At 38.8% G+C, this 21,682-nt stretch overlaps 2 protein-coding genes across 10 annotated transcripts in view; one reads left to right on the forward strand and one right to left on the reverse strand.

Moving 5' to 3' along the window:
• The window catches only part of PAX6 (paired box 6), a 28,355-nt gene extending 26,040 nt beyond the window's left edge, over positions 1–2,315 (forward strand). For 2 of the 8 annotated variants that reach the window (XM_012649632.1, XM_012649635.1), the window contains 2 exons: positions 684–834; positions 1,510–1,595. In XM_012649632.1, coding sequence (XP_012505086.1) covers positions 684–834; positions 1,510–1,595 — 237 coding nt within the window. Of the gene's footprint in view, positions 1–683; positions 835–1,509 lie in introns of all 8 variants that reach the window. The other 6 variants (XM_012649630.1, XM_012649628.1, XM_012649629.1 and 3 more) reach the window with 5 other exon arrangements.
• Positions 2,316–6,949: 4,634 nt separating this feature from the next.
• Positions 6,950–21,682, reverse strand: part of ELP4 (elongator acetyltransferase complex subunit 4) — a 297,140-nt gene continuing 282,407 nt past the window's right edge. Inside the window, exon 11 of one of the 2 annotated variants that reach the window (XM_012649655.1) lies at positions 6,950–8,103. In XM_012649655.1, the coding sequence (XP_012505109.1) occupies positions 7,958–8,103 (146 nt within the window). In that variant the 3' untranslated portion in view covers positions 6,950–7,957. The remainder of the gene's footprint in view (positions 8,104–21,682) is intronic. The other variant, XM_012649656.1, reaches the window with a different exon arrangement.

Below are 21,682 nucleotides of genomic sequence, written 5' to 3' on the forward strand. Positions count from 1 at the left end.
AACACTACCAGTCTGAACATGTAAGAGTGTAGCAACACAATTTTATGGTTAAAACCCAATCTGGGTTTTTGGGTCTGTTAGGAAGTCACAGTTAATTCTCAGGATGGGGTTGGGTTATATTTACTGATACTTCTGACCATTTTAACCTGAGATCATTATAGATCTGACTCTTCAAAGAATTTTTAATCCCAGGAGTCCAGCTGTGAAAGGTTCCCGAGGTCCCTAAATCACACTTTACTGAGAGCTCCTCCCACTGCTCTCTGCCCTAAAGCTTGAGATGTGGGATTTGGGGGTCACAGGGTTCCCAAATAGATCCAGATTTGCAGGGAGAGGGGATGTGTTTTAATGGAGGTCCTCGTGCTACAGGTTCTCCAAAGATGCCAGTAGAGGTTAGAGATGAAAATGGACAAAAATCCCGTTAATTTATGGATAGTGCCAACTGTCGTCTGAATTCACAGTGCTTTAGAAGTTTGATGTACAGACGACTTTACTCTAGCTGTGGCCAATGGAAGGACGAGTTGGAGGCCAGATCGCAGATTTATCATATGGAGTTCCAATACTGTACGTGAAGGACTCCTTAATGATCAGACTTGTTGGCAGAGTTCCTGGGGAGGAGGGAGCCTTGGGGATAGGGCTATGTGATGTGTTTCTCAGTAACCACACGTTTGCCTTTCTCCTCGCAGCCCCCTGTCCCCAGCCAGACCTCCTCGTACTCCTGCATGCTGCCCACCAGCCCTTCGGTGAACGGGCGGAGTTACGATACCTACACCCCCCCACACATGCAGACACACATGAACAGTCAGCCGATGGGCACCTCGGGCACCACTTCAACAGGTGAGCCACTGCTCTGCAGGCTGCACGGAGGTGGCCTTGACAACTTCTTTTGCCAGGTGATCTCCCTTCGTTCAAAGTTTACCCAGAAAGAACCTCTTGGCCTGGTGTGAGGGTGTGTTTAACTCTTTGCTGCCTTTATCTCTGGGAAAAACTGATTGAAAAGGGAAATTCAGTTAAGCTAGTTAATAACTTGACACCATACAGACAAAAAACAAAGTTGTTTTTCCTGAATTTGGTCACAAAAGTTGTGCATGGAGACGGCCTGGGACTGTCTTCTGAGGGCAGATTATTAGCCAGACGTCAACAATGAGGGCTCACTGAGCTGTGTGGTGGGTGCTTGTTCAAAGACTTCTCACCCTCCTAGCTCCTATATGCCTTTCATTGCAACGGAAGAAGTACAGTTTTCCAGAGTTAGTTTTATTGCTGAAGTTCCAAACGTTCGAACAAATGAAGAGTTTTTTTTTCTTTTATTTTGGATGGGGGGACTTGGAATTAATAGGTATGCATAAACTTGTCTAGTTTCTGAAGCTACTTTTTTGTAGCAGTTGAAATATTTTCTAATGTAGTGAAAAATGTTAGAAAGTATTAGAGGCTTTTCAAAACCTATAAATTCATACTCCATGCCTGTCTCTTGAAGGGAATATCTACATGGCTATTTCTTTCATCCACTTCTAGGGCTCATTTCCCCTGGTGTGTCAGTTCCAGTTCAAGTTCCCGGAAGTGAACCTGATATGTCTCAATATTGGCCAAGATTACAGTAAAAAAAAAAAAAAAAAAAAAAGGAAATAATGTGTTAATTCAGTCAGTGACTATGTGGACACATCAGTTGGGCGTTCAGGAAAGAAAGAAAATGGCTGTTAGAAGCACTTCAGCTCTACAACTGTGTCCTGTATTTTACCAATGGGGAATGGACTTGAAACAAGGACCTTTGTATACAGAAGGCACGATATCAGTTGGAACAAATCTTCATTTTGGTATCCAAACTTTTATTCATTTTGGTGTATTATTTGTAAATGGGCATTTGTATGTTATAATGAAAAAAAGAACAACGTAGACTGGATGGATGTTTGATCTGTGTTGGTCATGAAGTTGTTTTTTTTAAAAAAGGAAACCATGATCAACAAGCTTTGCCACGAATTTAAGAGTTTTATCAAGATATATCGAATACTTCTACCCATCTGTTCATTTTATGGACTGATGTTCCAAGTTTGTATCATTCCTTTGCATATAATTAAACCTGGAACAACATGCACTAGATTTATGTAAGAAATATCTGTTGGTTTTCCAAAGGTTGTTAACAGATGAAGTTTATGTGCAAAAAAGGGTAAGATATAAATTCAAGGAAGAAAAAAGTTGATAGCTAAAAGGTAGAGTGTGTCTTCGATATAATCCAATTTGTTTTATGTCAAAATGTAAGTATTTGTCTTCCCTAGAAATCCTCAGAATGATTTCTATAATAAAGTTAATTTCATTTATATTTGACAAGAATACTCTATAGATGTTTTATACACATTTTCATGCAATCATACGTTTCTTTTTTGGCCAGCAAAAGTTAATTGTTCTTAGATATAGTTGTATTACTGTTCACAGTCCAATCATTTTGTGCATCTAGAATTCATTCCTAATCAATTAAAAGTGCTTGCAAGAGTTTTAAACTTAAGTGTTTTGAAGTTGTTCACAACTACATATCAAAATTAACCATTGTTGATTGTAAAAACCATGCCAAAGCCTTTGTATTTCCTTTATTATACTATTTTCTTTCTAACCTTATAGTGTGGTGTTACAAATTTTGTTTCCATGTTAGATTAACATTCTAAATCTTTAAAGAAATAATTCTTACAGATATCATAAATCAAAAATGTGTTAGAAAAAAATTCCACTTAAAGCTGTGTAGATCTGTGCCCATTTATACGCACAACATATATACAAAATGGTAACATTTCCCAGCTAGCCATTTAATTCAAAAGCTCAAAGTCCAGAAATAATTTAAAAATGCAACAAGCTATTAACTAGGAATTGTTTTCTGAATTAGGGCTGGCATTTTCAATCTGGGCAGATTTCCATTGTCAGCCTATTTCAACAATGATTTCACTGAAGTATATTCAAAAGTAGATTTCTTAAACGAGACTCTCTGAAAGCTGTTGCCTTTCTCAAATAGGCCCTCTCCCTTTTCTGTCTCCCTCCCCTTTGCACAAGAGGCATCATTTCCCATTGAACCACTACAGCTGTTCCCATTTGAATCTTGCTTTCTGTGCGGTTGTGGATGGTTGGAGGGTGGAAGGGGGGATGTTGCATGTCAAGGAATAATGAGCACAGACACATCAACAGACAACAACAAAGCGGACTGTGACTGGCCGGTGGGAGTTAAAGGCCTTCAGTCATTGGCAGCTTAAGCCAAACATTCCCAAATCTATGAAGCAGGGCCCATTGTTGGTCAGTTGTTATTTGCAGTGAAGCACAGATCTGATCATGTTTAAAGTGGCGGCACGCAGGGCAGGAGTGCTTGAGCCCAAGCAAAGGATGGAAAAAAAATAAGCCTTTGTTGGGTAAAAAAGGCCCGTCTGAGACTTTTATTTGTCCGTCTGTGCAACATATAAGTCAATATAGATAAGTTTTCTTCTGCAAACTAAAAGTAAACAGCCTGGGGGTTCTGGCAGTCTGGATTAAAATGCTTGCACATGCAGAAACCTCTGGGGACAAAGAGACGCTTCCACTGAATTGGACCCTGCTTGTTTATTTTTTTAATCCCCGAAGGCAAAGGATCAGAAATATAGAAATTAATTGGAGCATTTAACATAACCTTCTAGTTCAACATCCACTGTTTTTTTTTTTTAGTTAAGGAATTACTTGTGAACAGGTAATTGAGATTTATCGCTGTGGCGTTCAATATACCAATAATTTTATTTCACCAGAGTTGCTGCACATTTAGAGACATCTTTCTAAGTCGACTGCAATTTTTGTACATGTGCATGTAGTTTTAGTCAATGTCAGTCTGCACTGCACAGTGGCACACTTCTGCAGGGGAGTGTGCACACACATACACTGTTGGTACAACGGCCTGTGCAGACATTTCTACCTCCTGACATTTTGCAGCCTACATTTCCTGAGGGACGTGTACTGAGGAAACTGTCAGAGAAGGGCTATGTGGGATTGTGTGCTGCAGCTGCTGGCTGGCTTGCTTCTTCCCCGCAAGAAGGGACAGTTTCCAAATGGCTATGCTTTGGGCTTGGGTCAGGCAGCCAATCCTGGACTACAGCTCTGTTGCGTAGAGAGCAGAGACTTTGGAGACCTGGGTGTGGCACGCTAGGTGCAAGAGCTGGGAATGGGAGAAGGGAGTGATGTGACAGCTGAGGGCTTGTATGTGTGCACTTGGGCACGTATGCATGTCCTCTGCGTCAGGATTGCCAGGGCCGCGTGGCATAGCCAGGTTTAGTCTGGAGAAGCGGCTGCTCAGCTGCAGAAGCCCTCTGGTCCAGCAGGACAGGAACGGCTGCTTTGCCTTCTGCCCACACCCTAGGGACATGAGCTGTCCTTCTCAACAGAGCTCCAGGCACTCTCTTGGGAACTGCATGGCAGGCGCTGTGTGGTAGCAGTGCCTGGGAGTTGGCCTTTTACTCATTGTTGAAATAATTTATTTTTATTTATGTACTGATAGGTGTACTTATATATTTATCAATGGGGAATCTGCAGGGATATTTTGATGCCACCTTCCAGGATGGAGACTATTTGTGTGGTCCTCAGTAGAATCACAGGACTAACAGCCTAAAATTATTCTCCAAATTTGACTGACTTAGGGAAACCAGGTGAACAGAATTAGAGCTGAATGTTTAAGTAATAAACATTCAAATTACTCTAAGTAAAAAATGCTTTTTACTGCAACGAATTTCCAGAATATTTTCCCCTCAAAGCTGTGCCTCTGAATTCTTAAATGGTAAACAACTGGTTTCTTGATGTGGCTCACATAACCATTTCCTCCTAATTTTTATCATAACTAGATTTCCTAAGATTCATTTACACAGTATTATTTTAAGATTCAGCTTTGTTTTATGAATGTTTGTCATTTTAGGATTCTGTCTATATTCTTCTGCTCATTTTTTTTTTTTTGCTCTGGCCTTTATTACTAACAAGATTAAAAAAAAAAAAAAAAAAAAGGCTTTTCTTCTCTGTATGTTTGGCTCGCCAAAGCCAAACATATTTTCTTCTCTTTTCTTTTTCTCAAGACTAAACCTCATCTATTTTTTGGCCTTGGTCCTGAATGACTTAACTGCTCAGTTTTAAAGTTCAAGGTGTAAGTACTTAGGGTTAGTATTATTTAATTTCAATACCGTTGATGGTGACTATCTTTGGAAAGCAGTGACATGATGTCTTAGAAATGACATTAATAATGAGCTTAAACAAATGAACAGCGGTCTGTCTCCCCATTCTCCGTTTGTATGCGTATGTGTGTGTGTCTAGTGTTAGTATTTAAAGATCCTGGAGGTGGAGACAAAGAATAAATGGAAGAAAGAAAAAAGTGGACGTTGTCTGATGACTACTAAAAAGAAATTCAGAAGGTCTTAGAATCCTAGCACCTGAGCAGACTGCAGTAGTCAAAATATTTACCTCATGCTAAGGAAAGACAAATCTAGTGTAAGAAATGAATACCCTGTAGGGTTTTGAAATTCATGTACTAGAAACATGTGAAAGATATGAGGACGTTCCAGATACTATGTTTGGCATTGTTTTTAAGTATTTGTATCTTTGAGTCAAGTTGATAAATGAAAAAAGTCTGTTACTAGAGTGTATATTTCATAATGTATCACAATGGTGTCTATACCTACAGTACCATTATTGGACACCAATATTTTTATGTAGTAAGTTATTAGCACAATGGATAACAAATAGTGCTTTCAGAAGGAAGGAAAACACATTTTTAGAGTGGGTTTTTATCACAGGAAAACAAAACTATACATCCCTCTCCAGTAGCTTATTTTTACAAAGCCTGCCCAGTGAATCAGAAAAACAAAGCACTTGGATCTGATTTTTGGAAAGCCCAGGTACTCTTATTGTTCAAAATGCACTTTTACTGAGTTTGAAAAGTTTCTTTTATATTTAAAATAAGGGTTCAAATATGCACATTCAATTTTTATAGTATTTATCTATTTGCAAAGCATATATTAACTAGTAATTGGCTGTTAATTTTATAGACATGGTAGCCAGGGAAGTAAATCAATGACCTATTAAGTATTTTGACAAGCAATTTACATATCTGATGACCTCACATCTCCTTTTCAGAGTCAAATGCTATGTAATTGTTCCGTTGTGTGTTTGTATAAAATGAATCACAACACGGTAAGAAAAAGGTTAGAGTTATTAAAATAATAACCTGACTAAAATATTCATTTGAATTTATTCAGATTGTTCATAATGCTTTCAAAGGACATATCAAAGCTTTTGTGGAGTATCTATCTGCACAACATTATTTATTATCTATGGACTACATCGATTTTTTTGAAGTTGCTTTAAATTTTAAAAGCACCTTTGCTTAATAAAAAAGCCCTTTAATTTTAACTGACAGATCAATTCTGAAACTTTATTTTGAAAAGAAAATGGGGAAGAATTTGTGTCTTTAGAATTAAAAGAAAAGAAAAAAATAAACCAGACATTCTAAAAAAAATAGAAGAAGAAACCTGATTTTTAGTACTAATGAAATAGCGGGTGACAAAATAGTTGTCTTTTTGATTTTGATCACAAAAAATAAACTGGTAGTGACAGGATATGATGGAGAGATTTGACATCCTGGCAAATCACTGTCATTGATTCAATTATTCTAATTCTGAATAAAAGCTGTATACAGTATGTGTTTATGCTACAGTGGGTTTTTTTTTTAAGTGACTGACATTCATCATATTGGGTAGACGGTTTTAAAAACCTAGTCTTTGTTTTCTACAATGTTGTCAAGAACAAATAAAGTATAATTTGTGGTATATTAAAAGCAAACTGCTTAAAAAATGCTAGTTATAACTGCTTGAAAATATTCTAAGATATTTAAAAATGTATTTTGGAAATTCAGTTTCTCCCAATGGATTTTTAAATATCTTTTTAAAAATTGAGTCTCTTTACTTAAATATGCAAGTTACTTTTTAATTTTCACTTTTTATCTATTATTTGTTAAAAGCTTTGAGTATATGGAACTATGATTTAAAAATCTGGTGTTTCACATGAAAACTGGTTCACTATGCTATACACCCCAAAACACATGTTTATATGGTTAGAAATTTACATACTCAACCAATGTTCATAATTAACAAAAGGTTTACGTGATACAGTGGAAATCTGAGTTACTTTCATTTTTCTACTTTGTCTCAGACCTATGTTCTGTAAGAATCTCTCACCAAGCTTCAGTATATGTTTTTCCCCTGGTATCCCAGCATTAATGTAGCTGTCAGTTTGAATTTCAATCCTGAATTACGTCTGTTGACATAATTTCATAGTGCTGACTTCAATTGTTTAGGATTACTAAACTGAAGACCATCAACTTCTTTTTTCTATTCTTTCTATCACTCAAGTTCTTTATATTTATTAACTACTATGGCAGAGTAATTATCTTTAATAGAACCTAAATCCCCAAATATTATTTTGTCTTCATCAATTTAATAACAGTATACATAAATGCAAATTTATTTTATGTATTAGCAAACACATTTTCATTTAAAAAAAAAAAACCTTAGCATTTTTGGTGCCAAGTGCCTTTTTCTGAAATAAAGAGAAAATATATTTTCGTATACGATCTTGAATTTCACAATGTTTTATATGCTACCTGCTCTAATATGTACCCATGATACTAAGTGCCTTAGTACACGTAACGATGACTGTAATGCATCTGGAGATTTTGACCCTTTTTTTGCATTTATTGAAAAATAAAATTATTTTCTCCAAATATGCCATCAGGCAAAATTTTAAAATAAAAGTATTTATGCTGTAGTATTTCTGTATAAAAAGTTGGTTGAAAAAATGAAGAATGGTGGCCCCATTTTTCAATCCTGTGTTTTTCAAGAATTGGAGGGTCAAATTGTTAAGAAAAATATTTACATAAGCTATTAGCAATCATAATTAGAGTGTCATATAATTCTGCATGCAACGACTAAGGAGAAATCCCTAGAAATCCAGGTGCTTCTTGCCTCCGGCCATCATGCCACAGCCTGGGCCCAGCCGCTTGGCGGATTCTGCCAGATCCTGTTTGCTTGAGCGGCTCACCGTGTCTGACAAGTCTGGAGGCAAATGCAGTCGCTATGGCAGAAGATTTCAGGGGAAGAAAAAAAGAAGAAAAAATTAATTTTGCTTTTGCTAGCATACTTCGGAATATAATATTATGCTCTGTTGATCAGCATTTAATCTTGCATATAAAATTCCTGCTAAAACAATTCTTCAGATTGAAGCCCAATATAATCACCTCCTATTCCTACTAGATTTTGCAAATTATAGCCATTGCAGAAACTGTACTAGGAATCTTGGTGGAATATTTTCAATGTCCAAACCAAAGCATATTAAGATTTTTTCTTCTTTAGGTAGAAATGAAAACATGTAAATAAATGCACAAATGAAAGCATAATTAGAAAATGTCACATAAATAATGTCAGGGTTTTTTTTTTTTGGCTTTGTCTTGTTTTTGTCAGAGTTCTAAAATGCAATTTTTAAAAATCGAATATAGCTTTTCAGCATTTATGGATTCCTACAAATGCTTGTTTCCCTCTGTCTACAAGTTGACCTGCTGATTCTATTTCAAGGCTTAACTTTCTCTAGGAGCTTAGAATTTTCACAGAAATATGGACATAATAAAAAAAAATGGTACCAATCAAAGGTCAATATTTTTCATATGTTCAGGTAAGTCAGCTATAACATCTGTTAAAGGTCTTGGTAAGTTTGTTTCTATGCAATAATGTTGGGTCATGTTTTCAAAAGTATAAAGTGGCTTTGAACTCTACCCCCCAGCCCGACTGTTTTCTTGCAGATACAGGCTGATTTAAGCAGACCCAGTAGCTGACCGTAATTACAACAGTTACCGTAATGAGGGAGAAATATTCATATTTCAAAATAATTTTTCTGTTTTCAAAAGGATCTCCATCAAATTCCTTTAATTATCAGTGTTTCTAGATCACATGATTTGGTTCATAAAAATTCTAACTTAAAGGAACATATCTGGTATGGGTGTGGGAAGCTAAGGTGAGGCAGGATGGGGCTCTCCAGTGATGACTAAACAGAGCCTTCCAGAGATGAACTCAACTGGAGACAACCTAGCTGAAACCCTTCATTTGGAAAACTTCCTTCAATATGGAAAAAAACGAAAAAAGATAAAGAGTAGAATTGTTTTTTTTTTAAATATTGTGGTCCATACACATATGTTTCAGTTAGTTTCTTTTCTGAGAAAAGGCTTGTTTATTGTCATGTAAATACAAGCTGTGTGCAAATGATCAAAATATTTTAAACCAGTTAAAATAATGTGAAAATATTCTGTGATTTCAGTTTGCCTGTAATTATTTATCACAAATATACCTAGGATGAAAGACACTATTATACAGATGCACAATCAACAGAGATGTTAGAAATGTCAAGAAGGTCAAGAACTTGTAATATTCATATAGCAATATTCATACAGATCTATTCATTAGCATCCTTAGCACCTACCTATCATTAAGTAATTAAATGTCTATTTTTTAAATGACAAAAAAGCATAAATAAAGACATTCTTTCTTTGTTTTAAACAATTCTTTCATTTCTTTATGCTCTAGTTTGTTCTAGAAAGGACTGTAGGCAGAAATGAAAGCATAAAAGGCTCAATAATCTAAAGGGCAGGCATGACTGAAGTCTGCAGTTACAGATGTCTTTGTAGGGTTACCGTTATTAGTGTCCACGTGAGGAAGCAGGAAGCAAAGAGGGCCTGAATTATAACGTCTGAGTTTTAATGTTTAAGATCTTATAGTGCCGGGCGCGGTGGCTCACGCCTGTAATCCTAGCACTCTGGGAGGCCGAGGCGGGCGGATTGTTTGAGCTCAGGAGTTCGAAACCAGCCTGAACAAGAGCGAGACCCCGTCTCTACTAAAAATAGAAAGAAATTAATCGGCCAACTAAAAATATTTAGAAAAATGCCTGTAATCCCAGCTACTCGGGAGGCTGAGGCAGTAGGATCACTTGAGCCCAGGAGTTGGAGGTTGCTGTGAGCTAGGCTGACGCCACGGCACTCACTCTAGCCCGGGCAAAAGAGTGAGACTCTGTCTCAAAAAAAAAAAAAAAGATCTTGTAGTTATTGCTAATGAGTGAAGGAAAAATGACTAGGATACATGCATATTCTGAAGGTTATTCTGAAACTTGAAGAAAATTACCATAAAGAAATATATGTGTGTGTGTGTGTGCATGTGTTTATGTGTGTACACTTTTGGTTGGTATCTCACAGATGATGTCACAGATGGTGATTAGGCTGTTTAGGAAATCAGCTGGAGTCAACAAATATTTAGAATCCACTCATAGCAAGGCATTCTGGAAGGGTACGTGAACAGAGCACCTTCTACACTCCTCGTTTCCTAACAATCCAGTAACACAAATAAGCTAAGCACACAGGCAATCCTCATAGCGAACACTCTTTAAGTTATGTATACTAGAAAGGCAGAGACAAATCAGAAATCACGGTGGGGGAAGGGGAACAGGAAAAAGGCTCATGGGGATAGGATCTGAACTAGGTCTTAAGTAATGAATTGGATTCTGACATGTAGAATGGGGATTTGCTTAAACAGCAGAACAAATATACCTTCAAGATTACAGGATACATTTGGTTGAAGGGTTATAATCTACATGAGGAAACTGTGTGGTTTATTCAGAACTAGTATGATACAATTTATTTCGGGAGGTTACCTATTTGCTTGTTGACTGGCTAAGCATTTCTCTTTCTCTGCTTTTCTAGGCAATGAATGTGAGCCAGTTGGCTGAATGCCCTTCATAGCAAAAGTAGCTAAATGTGACATGTGACATGCTTGGAAATCTTTCAGGTCGAATGGCTTTGAAGTAAAGTCAAATATCATTTGTGTGCAACTTATGAGCATAAAAAAATTGGGGTGATATGATTAACTGCTTTTTACCAAATGCTACATTATAAAGCTAGTGGTATACTCCTTTGTATGTCCTTTGAAAATGTCCAAGGATGGCTCTTGGAAATAGGTGACTCTACGTGTGACTGTGTCTGCTTTTGTTGATTATTACTTGAGCTTACTATGGAGTCTAAATTCTCAAGCAGTGGGTTTTGTTTTCTTTCTTTCTGAGCCTCCCCCTGTGCACCATGTCAGTGCGATGTGAAGCAGCGAGGAAGAACGAGAGATCAGGTTCCAGGCTTGCCAGGTGTGTCAGGGATTTTTCCTTTGAGGCTTCCAAAGCATTTACACACTTGACATATAAATGTTCAGATGCTGCTGTACCCCAGATCTGTCTTCTGAAAAAATATGCTGCAAGATACTCTGTATAATGTGGTGACCTCCTTTGGACTAAAACTGCAAGGCTGTGGGGTAGGTATATAAACTTTTAAACATTGAGGTTTCACTGAGTAATGTCTTAAATAAAAATCAGACTATAAAAAAACTACTTTATTCTCAACCATGTAAATCAAATTAAGGTGTTCATCTTTCTCATCTTATACCTGGAGATCTGGGGCAAGGGCCAGAACCAAAACTGTATCTTACATCTTGAGTTGAATTTTTTTCCACTTGATTTTCTTTTCTCAGATTCTGGGAGAAAGAGACTGTGTTGCTGGTGCAGGAGATGGATATCTGGCTGGGTGGCTGCCTATTTTTTCCCTTAATGCCTTGTCTAAAATGATGATTTCTATGTAGGCAAAAGGATCTGGGAAAGGTGTGGCACCTCCCAAGTTTCCCGCACAGGCCTGGGAATCCCACTGGATCAATGGTTCCCTTTTCCCCAGTGCTGCAAGGAGGGCAACAGTGAGGCTAGCAAAATACTCTGGCAGATTAGGGGGCCTCCTGCCAAAAGGAACCCTTGGCCCATACGAAGCCCAGGGTCATAACAAAGCAGCAGCAGCAGAAGTGATTCGCTCCAAGGGGTACCAAGGAGAACCAGACTTTGAGACTCTTTCTCCACCACCTGCCTCCAGGTCTCTTTGTTGGGCCTGGCCGCTGTCTATATTTTGTTCCTTCTGAGTCAGTGACCAAACTGATCCTATAGACACATAGGATTGGATTTCCTGGCTCAACAGTTCCCTTCCTAATTCCTTTTCTCCTAGCCTGCCAGACCTGTGCTCAGCACTCACAGTTCCCAGACAGAAGGGGCAAGATAATGAATCTAGATTACACCTGGATTTGAGACAAATTGCAGGTAAATACCCATTAAAATAAGTTAAATCAATTTATATTTTTCATATTTTGCCAAGGCCAAACCACCAGGCACTGTTTGTTTTCTGAAAACAGTTGATGTATATTTTAACCCTTAGTAGAGGAATGGAGATTTGTTTTAATCCATTTAAAAATTTCTGACATTTCCTGAAAAGTCACACTTTGCATTGCTCGGGATCACAGAAATAGGCACTTCAGAATACTTCTAATATATTTTTTCATTTGAAAAAAAAAAAAAACAGAAAATTTAAATGAAAGCTTGTAAACACCTTAGAACACACAGGCTCTACGTTGGTCCCTCAACACAGGCAGCCAGGCTTGCTGACAGGAGCACTGGACATGGAGGCAGAGAGTAACAGTTTGATACCTGCTTCTGCCACTCACTCTCAGTGTGACCTCAGACAGGCCAATTCACCTAAGTCTCTATGTCCTCATCTACCACAGGGGAATAATTCTCCCCTCACAAGACTGTTGTCAGCATCACATGAGATGTGTAAGCATTTTGTGGAGTATCAAGTACTACGCTTATTCATACCTCTTCTTATTCCAAAAAAGAATTTGAGATGGCTCATAAAAATACATATGGTACAACAAAATAAATACAAGTGAGTTTATTAGGGCAAGGAAATGACTCTACAAATATAATGAACTATACATAATTATAAATGATAGCAACAGAGTATTAGACTTGGCCACCAGGTCTCAGCCTATCCAGCATCTGAGTATTTATAATGCATTATTCTCTAATGAGGTAATGTAAAGAAATACAAAGGAAATTGCAATTATAGTCTCTGCTTCTGAGATTTAAAAAGTCTAAATAATTTCCCTCATGCTTAGTAAGGCAAGAGTGAAAATGGGGCATGTCAGATGCCTGGCTTTTGAGCCAGTGTGTGTGTGTGTGTGTGTATAAGCACACACACACACACACACACACACACACCCCTGTATTAAGGAGGCAAGTTGGGGTCCATCTTATTTTTAAAATCCATCTTTTGCATGTCTTCATTGCTGGCAAAATAATTAATAAAGGAAATGTCAGAAGATGAAGCTCTTCCATTTGAGTTTTAAAAGCATTTTTCCCCTTTATACGATGGGAAGGAAACAAATGAACAAAATACATGCCATCTTATTCCATTTCAGATTTTCAGCTGTGTGATGCCCTCACTTGCAGGATGATTTGCCTATTTCTGTAGCCACATTCTGTGCTATGTATTACTCTGAATGGTAGGGGATGAACTAAAGTATGGGCTAAGTAGCTGTAATACAGACAGACTCCTACCTCTTCTAAAAAATGGCTTCAAAAAGGTAAAAGTTCATTTGTCTATCATGTTACAATCTAGAAGTAGGCAATTCTGAGCTGGAAGGACTGGTCTGCCACTCTCAACAAGAGGTTCCACTTCTGGCTCCAAGGCTGATGCTCTTGCTAGTTCTCAGGTCGTGGTAAGAAAAATGGGGCCAAGAAATCAAGACCCAGAAGTTGGCAACGTCACTTCCACTCATGTCCAGAACTTAGTCATGGCCACACCTGACTGCAAGGGAGGCTGGGAAATGTTTAGAAGTGTGTGAAAATGTTTAAGAAATCTATTACTATGGGGGAAGGAGTAAATGAATATTGGGGGACAACTAGCAGCATGCCAGTTTTGAGAAGGATCATAGCAAAATGATCACCAGCCAGAAGCATTCGTTCAGTATGAGAATTACAGCTGACTCACTGGGGCTCCATTCTTGGTTTCTGCCCAAGGAAATGCACACCTGATGCTCCCACTAGCCCAGAGGGTGGGAGCAAAAGCAATGTGTTCAAAGTCTCTCTATGGATAAACAGAGAGACAGTTCTCTTTCCTTTGTGGAAAGACTGATTTCCTTTCAGGGACACAGGGAGAAGGACAGAGGGAAAGAGACAGATGAAGGAGGCTTGATATATTCATCATCATGATATTGCTATTATTTCTTCATAAGATTTCAGAGTGTTGTTACAACTTGTAAAAAAAAAAATCAATGTTATATGCTATTATATATTTTCACATTGTTCCATTTAGAGTACTCCATAGTTATTACATTATTATAATATTATAATTATTATATAATTGGTTAATTTTGCAATGTGGAAGATGCATCTGCCTATGCATGATTGATGAATTTTGCATTATTCGCATATATGAACAGGCCAGTGGAAACAATGCCAGAACCAAATTTTTGCTCTTTTTGGATTGGCAAGTATACATTTAGTAGTGGCTGAATATTTCTGGAAAAAATTCTGCTAAGCATGGTCAGGTTTTAGGTTTAAGTTTTTGCTTGTTTAAGGTCTAATTGATTCTCAGGGCTGAAGATTAAAACTGTTTTATTGAATGTCGTAATTATACTATTTTCTTTGAATTGAAAAAATTCATTTGGTTCTTCCTGATTTATCTGAAAATCAGACAAAATTTCAGAGCTGAAACATTCCATCTTGGCTGCCCATTAAAAAAAAGCTCAGGTGCGCAATTATTTTGACCGTCAATTATAACTGACAGTATTGTCTTGCCTCCAAGTTCACCTCTCTGAAAGCAGATTGTGAAGAACTCACTTGTCTAAACAAAAGTGTGATTTGTGAAAAGGCATGTGTCTGAGACAGAGATTGCTAGTTTACTCCCAATATCTATTCTCCTTTTCAGTGAGTAAAAGAATTTCTGAATATTAGTGGGGCACATGGCTTACCAGAACAAAGGCTACCTTTCCCAGCTTCCCTTGCCAATACACGAGGCTGAGTGACTAAGTTCTGGTCATTTCATCTTGAGTAGAAGTGCTGTGGCTAACTTTAGGGTGAGGTTCTTTAAAAGTGGAGGAGTGCCATCTATTTACCCTTACTGACCTCCATGAGAGAGCCCCTGCCCTGGGTCCTCATCTACCCCTCCGGCTAGGGGAACATGTATCTAGATCCTGTGCTCTTCCTTGTAGAATATGCTTGTGACCTCAGAATTCCCTGTCCACATGGCTACGAAGCCTGCACCATTCTCTTCCCCAGATTCTGTCTCCAAGGGTGGACTGTGTTGTCTGTGCATACCCTGGGACCCAAGGAGTAGCCAAAAGATGGCTGTTTGTGGGCATGTGGACGGAGTTTGTATGTGCACGCTGGGTGTCCAGAGCATGTGTCAGTGGCCCTCTGTGTGGGAAGGAGGCAAGGGTGGGAAGAAAAGGGAAGTAGGCTGTTGGCAAATTCTCCCTATGTCTTCATGTTCTAGAGTGGAGCCCTGATCCTAAATTTAAACTTGGCTTTCCAGGAAGGTATATTTGTGAAGGAGGGAAGATGAAGTATATTTAATGGTTTGTTGGCTTGATAACTTTAAAATATTTAGGCATATAATAATTATGTGGTCCTTTATTTGCATTCTTGCTCTAGGCTCCACGAATGAGGTGTGGACTTGAGGGTAGGTTCTGAAACAGCCATCCTGCACCACGAAATGGAAGCTATGTGCTGAGGAGGGCACAGCAAAATGACAGAATGAGTCTAGGATCTCTGGATTCCATCTGGTCACCAGAAGAGCCCTGGATCACCAAACTGGGCTTTTATGTGAGAGATATATGAACTTCTAGATTACTTAAGCCACTGTATTTTTGGATCTCTGTAACAACAGCCTAAACTCTATTTTGTTTAGACAGAATTTGGTACCTGACAAATGAAATACTCAAATTTTATGGCTAAATATGCGTTGGCTTAGTGGCTGGAAGATGGGAAGTGAGATCAAATATTTGGGACTGGAAAGCTGCTGATCCTTGTTATGCCCATGATAACTCGGAAGGCAAACCTTATACCTCCTAATCAGTGGCTCTATGTGAAATGCTGGAGAAATTCAGACTATTGGTGTGTTGGTTGCTTCTGGCCACTTTTAGCAAAGTTGTTTATAAAAGAGAGAGGAACTCAGGCTAGAGCTACAGAATTTGCAAGAAGAGATAGAAGGGGCCATAGCTCCGTTAAAGGAGGTGTTCTGCCTGTAGCCCACAATCTAGACTGGCTAAAGACTTGGTAATTTGGGGCCTTGCAGGGTTGGAAATAGCCATCTGTTTCTGCACCTGCACACTAAGGCAGGCAACCTTTGCAGGAGATGTCTGTGCCCCTGAGCCATTGTTAAATAAATACTTTTGTTAAGAGGCTGCTCAGAAAATGGGAGCCAGCTCAGAGAAAAAAGTTAGATTAAGGGTGTTGCCTTCCCACTGAAGTCCATTATTTTAGATGGCTTCAAGGTAGCTACTAATAAAATGAAAGAGAGGGATAAGAGTAGAATAGAGAGGTCAAAAAATAAGACTAAAGTTTTACAATGTAACAGTTGTGGTGGATGAGGGGAAGAGGCACCCTGTGACCACTTTGTCTTCTGGTGTGTCTTCCTATACGTCAGGAGCTGGAAAGGTGTGAATTAGGTTTATACAATTAGATGCATTTGTACCATATTTAGAAAGTGGAAGAGAAATAAGAGCTAGCATCCTGATGCTTTAACTATTGCAATTGGCAAGAATTGTTGCAGAGACCTTTTTTTTTTTTTTTTGCATTGGGATTCCAGTAACTAGTCAACAGCTTCATGGCAGTTCAGAGGTGGTTGTGGAAGTCGAGGCCAGACCACTTTGCCAGTGTCCAGCTGCTTGCTTCATGGGGATCAAGAAGCAGTGGCAGTGGTGGTAGTGGAACTTACTAACCCCAAGATTGCAGCCCCAGAGGTCTGTGGCTTCAGTTAATATCTCCAGTGGCAGTCTCTCAATTCCTCACCTGTCTATGGGACAGCGAGCGCCTTTGCTGGAGGCCACCTTGGTGGCAATGTTCAAGCTCTTCCAGTTATTTCACTAACTCCCAATTTTCTGTTATAAACTTTCCTTCTGCATAAAATAATGAGGTGGTATCTGTTTCTTGCAACTGAATTCTAGAACTACGTCTAGACCAGCTCTTTGGCTGTGAGTCCTTACATGTGGAACTGAGTGGAAGTAAATAGACTGGGAACCTTCTAAAGTCTTGAGGAATTGTATTGCCAAAGAAACCACAAGCCTGGTCAAAAGCCCAAAAATTTTCAGCCCTTATAATAATCTAATTTCGTGTAGCCACGGATGAAAATGGACAAAGAATAACTTCCTAAGGGGACACAGAAGATAATGGACAAAGGAGTTTCTTCTAGAGAGCAGGACTGGGCACTATCAACTTGGCTCAAGTCCTCTACTGCCAGGGCAGAAAATTTTTGCAGTTTCTAGACAGTAGGGTTCCTCCCTCATCCCTGGAGAGGGGGTAAGTGTGTTCCATGTGTTGGAAGAAGGCTGTGTAGGGACATTTGGGTTACAAAGGGTTGTGAGCTACGGCAGAGACTGATACTTATCCTCCAACATCTACTCTCTCATTTTCCTTTAGTAGCAGAACCCTTGAACACAAGGCCATTCTCAATAAAGACTTCATTTCCAAACTTCCCTTATAGCTAGCTGTGGACCACGTGATCATGTCTGAAACAATGGGAAAGGAGCAGAAGTGATGTGGCAACATCAGTGTATTCGAATGGACTTTGAGTTCAAGCAGTCTGGCTTCAAAGTCTACATTCTTACTACTCCATGTGCCAGAACTTCTCTAACCACTAGAGAAAAAATAGTGAACAAGACAGGCAAGATCCCTGCTTTCATGGAACTCACAACCTTAAGAAGGGACAATGCACAGACATTTACATGACTCAAGGAGAGACTGACAACACGTAGGAGAATAAACAAATGAAGAAGATAATTTCAGATGATGAGAGGTGCTTTTAAGGAAATAAAACGTGATGATATGATGTTAGCTGGGGGTACTACTTTAGTGGGGGAAGGCCTTTCTAGAGAGTACATTTGAGCTAAGGTCTAAATTTAGAGAAGGGACCTATAAGACCTTCGGAGAAAGAAGTTCCAAGTAAAGGGAATAAAATGGAAAAGCCCTGAGGTGGCACCAAGCTCGGCATGTTTGAATAGAAAAAAAGTCAGCTTTTCTGGACCAGTCGATGAGCAGGGGAGTGGCTATGTGAAGTTTGGCTTGGCAGGCAGGTGTCAGATCTTGTAGGGTTTGTAAACTGTGGTAAGTGACTTGGATTTAATTCTTAATGGCAAGGGGTGGCAAGGAAGTGATGTAGACTTATTTCTATGAATACCGTGGCCGTCTTTACCCATATCCTTACAAAGCCCTGCATGGACATTTGCAATAATAGAAAACAACAGTTGTTGCAAACATGCATATCCTAGTAAAGATAGAATTTTCCAAAATGTAGTGTACATTGGCTTTTCTAAATCCTGCTTTCTTCTGATTTAGAAGAAACATTCTAGCTACTAGGTAACCGCAGTATCTCCTGCTCCACCTTTACCCTCCTCCTGTGGGCAGTGGTGGTTCTTAATCTCATGCCTGCCCAGTAGGAAGATTCCAGGTGGAGGGGTTGGGCCTTGTGTGAAATTTCCATTAAGGACAAACTCTAGCAGTACTGTTTGTGGGGATGGTTTGCCTAGTTCAATTCTCTTAAAATGTGAACCGTAATCTTTTGGACTACCTAGTAATAAAAACGTCATGTTTCAGTCCCAGCGTTGCTGAACTTTCAGACACTAAAGATGTGGGGGAGTCCTGTTATTCTCCTCTTATTTCATATGTCAACTTAGAACAAATTAGATTATTCCCAGAAAACTTTGCTTAAAATGGTTTCACTTTCTATACAAACTAAAGGCAGTACCTTTTTCTTTTGGTTTCTCCTTTGTTCTTTTGTACCTTTTATTCCCATTAATGCAGGACTGAAAAAAAATCATTTAGGTAACAGCCAAATAACGCAACTTACTTAAGTTGTCGCCTAAACTTGGATAGTAAAAACATTGAAAGATGCCTTTCCCTGCCCCTCTTCCCTCCCCCAGTAGCCTCTTCTCTGGGATAAAGGAATGGCATGGATAAGTCACACGTGGCCACTACCATCCCTGTGATCTTCTGATTGTGCAACATTGTCTAAATGAGTCCCCTCATATCTCCCCAACTGATTGCTTGCCACCCATCCTTCCTTAACTGTGTAGCTAGGTTTCTCACTCTGGCAGCCTTTTTGCCAGTCTCCAACTGCTGTTTAACCCAAGGCTTGTATGGCTCTGGAACATACAATACATGCAAGAGCATATAAACTCTGGAGTGTGTAGAATTTGAAAGAAGCTTCAGCCGGGCCACGCTGAGAGATGCTCGAGATCTATGGTCCGCTGCTGCCACTACAGTAAATGGAAGAAGACTGAGATTTTTCTGGGGACTGTTATTTTGACAGGATCTTCAAACCTGTTTTACCCAGGAAGTTCCTCTCTATCCAGATAAGTGAGGAAACATTTAAGGAGCAATATTTTGGGCACTACCCCTCAGGTGCTTTAAGAATACTAAAATATTTAAGGAACATTACAGAGTTTTTAGATCTGAATGTTGAGCTTGAAAAAAAAGTCTTTTAGAAATAAATTCAAAGTACTAATTACATGAGAGTTCCTTTTTATCCCCTTTCTTTTTTTCTTTTAAAGCATATGCTATGGAAACTACTCTGTAGGTAGCAAAAGTAACCACTCTCTTTGTTTTTGTCTACTTGAATTCAAACTAATGTTTGCTCCTTAACTACAATCTGAAACCTCCTACTTAGTAAACTGTTAGATAAATGTGTGTGTATACTCAAAGCTGATCCCTAAATCCTAGAGATTTTTAGAACTGCAGCAGATCCACTATCCAATTTAGAGACTGGCACAGGTCTGAGTGATACACAGCTTAGGGAATAGATGAATTCTAAGATGTGAAAAGGCAGGAATCAGGGAATTTTGAAATCAGATAATTTAGCAGATTGCTTAAATTACCATGTTAATGTCAGTCCACTAAATAACTTTCAAGATTGGCAGCTTTTGATGGGCACTCCTCTTGGAAATGTGGCAATCATATATATTTGTATCTAACATATATATGACCACGTAATGATTTCCTTTTGACCGTAAGCGAATGAGTTCTGAGAGCATAATGGCCAAAGTGTTTGCCTGCATAATGCCCCACAGTGTATGCAGAACATTACTCTGCAAAGCCCTGGGATGGGGTATGAAGCGCTCAGTGGCAATGGCAATGTAAAACATCCTGGCAGCATTAAATCTCCCAACTACCCTCTAGTTACTTTGAGACCCCCACATTTAAGGGTCTGCTAGTTCCTGGGTATGAAGAAAGAATTTTTAATGGGGCCAAATGTAGGTGTTTACAAGGGGGAATTGTTGTTTTTTATTAGGAGCTGCCTTATGTTCAATAGTTGTATTTACTTTGTCAAGCTAGCCAGAATTAGAAAATCCCCATTGCTAGGCAGCCTAGAGCGACTGTGAAGTATTTCTGGGCATTCAGAACTGAAGCATGTGCTGCCCAAAGGCAGGTTTCATTACAGTGTGTTATTTAGTCCTCTTTCGTCCCTCCCTCCCCCCACACCCCCAGATAGGAGTGCTTCTATAACAGGAAATCTTGGTTACTTTATGCTGAAACATATTTACATGACTGAAACACGACAATTAACACATTTGTAAAGCTTGAGGGATAGGCACACTTTAATGGTTTTTTGAAGCAGGCTGATTTCCTGGAGCTTTTAATCTTATTTTATTTTGTTCTGCATGCATGAACAAGTTCTTCTTTACTGTAGGTATTTGACAAAGTCTACCTGGAATCAATGTGAATGCAGAGAAAATAACACAAAAATGAATTTTATGTTTTATCTTTGCCAAACTGTTCCTAACTTCTTTTGCCAGTTCAATGTATATGAGGGCTAGGCTGTTATTTTCGTCACGTTGTGTTAGCTTTTATACAAAGGCATTTAGGGAGTGAGTACGTTTTTGGTTTGATAAAATGAAATGTGGCTTTCTCTCTACTGACTGTATAAAAACTTTTCATAATGAACAAAAAATATCAATTACGGCAGTGTTTTCGTCACTCTTCAGGGACAGATAAAGGTGCACTCTCTTAGATGGTGTACATTTCACTTGCTCCAAACTTAAATAACAACCAGGTGATATTAAGTAGTAGTATTTTATAAGTGCTATTGTGTGTGTGTGTGTGTTTTGCCTGTTTATATATTTAAATGTAAATTTGTCACATGACAATGTTGTTATGAATATTTTAATATCTTTTAAGTCTGTAGATTAATTGCTAAAATTTCGGTAAAATTTAGAAAAAAAATCTTTAGTATCAGAACCCTTAGAAATCAAATAAAAACTTCCATTTTCTCTCTGATTTCTGAAAGCATGTTAACCCTTGAAACCCCCCATTCCAACTTTTACTTAAAAGTTTATGGCAAATTTACAAATTACACTGGTTTCCGCATAGTCACCTGGTACATCTGTCTCCCCCCTCCACAGACCTCCCTTCTCTTCAGTTTGAAAGGGACCTCAGTGAACAGACTGGGCAAAGCGAGAGCCCTCTCTCTACATGCCTTAGGGTAGTGATAGGGCAGCCAAAGATCCAGCCAGCGCTCTAGCTGAGGGAGACAGATCAGAGA

Source organism: Propithecus coquereli, unplaced genomic scaffold (assembly GCF_000956105.1).
Source record: "Propithecus coquereli isolate 6110/MARCELLA unplaced genomic scaffold, Pcoq_1.0 Scaffold30, whole genome shotgun sequence".
In the NCBI taxonomy this organism is placed as follows: Eukaryota; Metazoa; Chordata; class Mammalia; order Primates; family Indriidae; genus Propithecus; species Propithecus coquereli.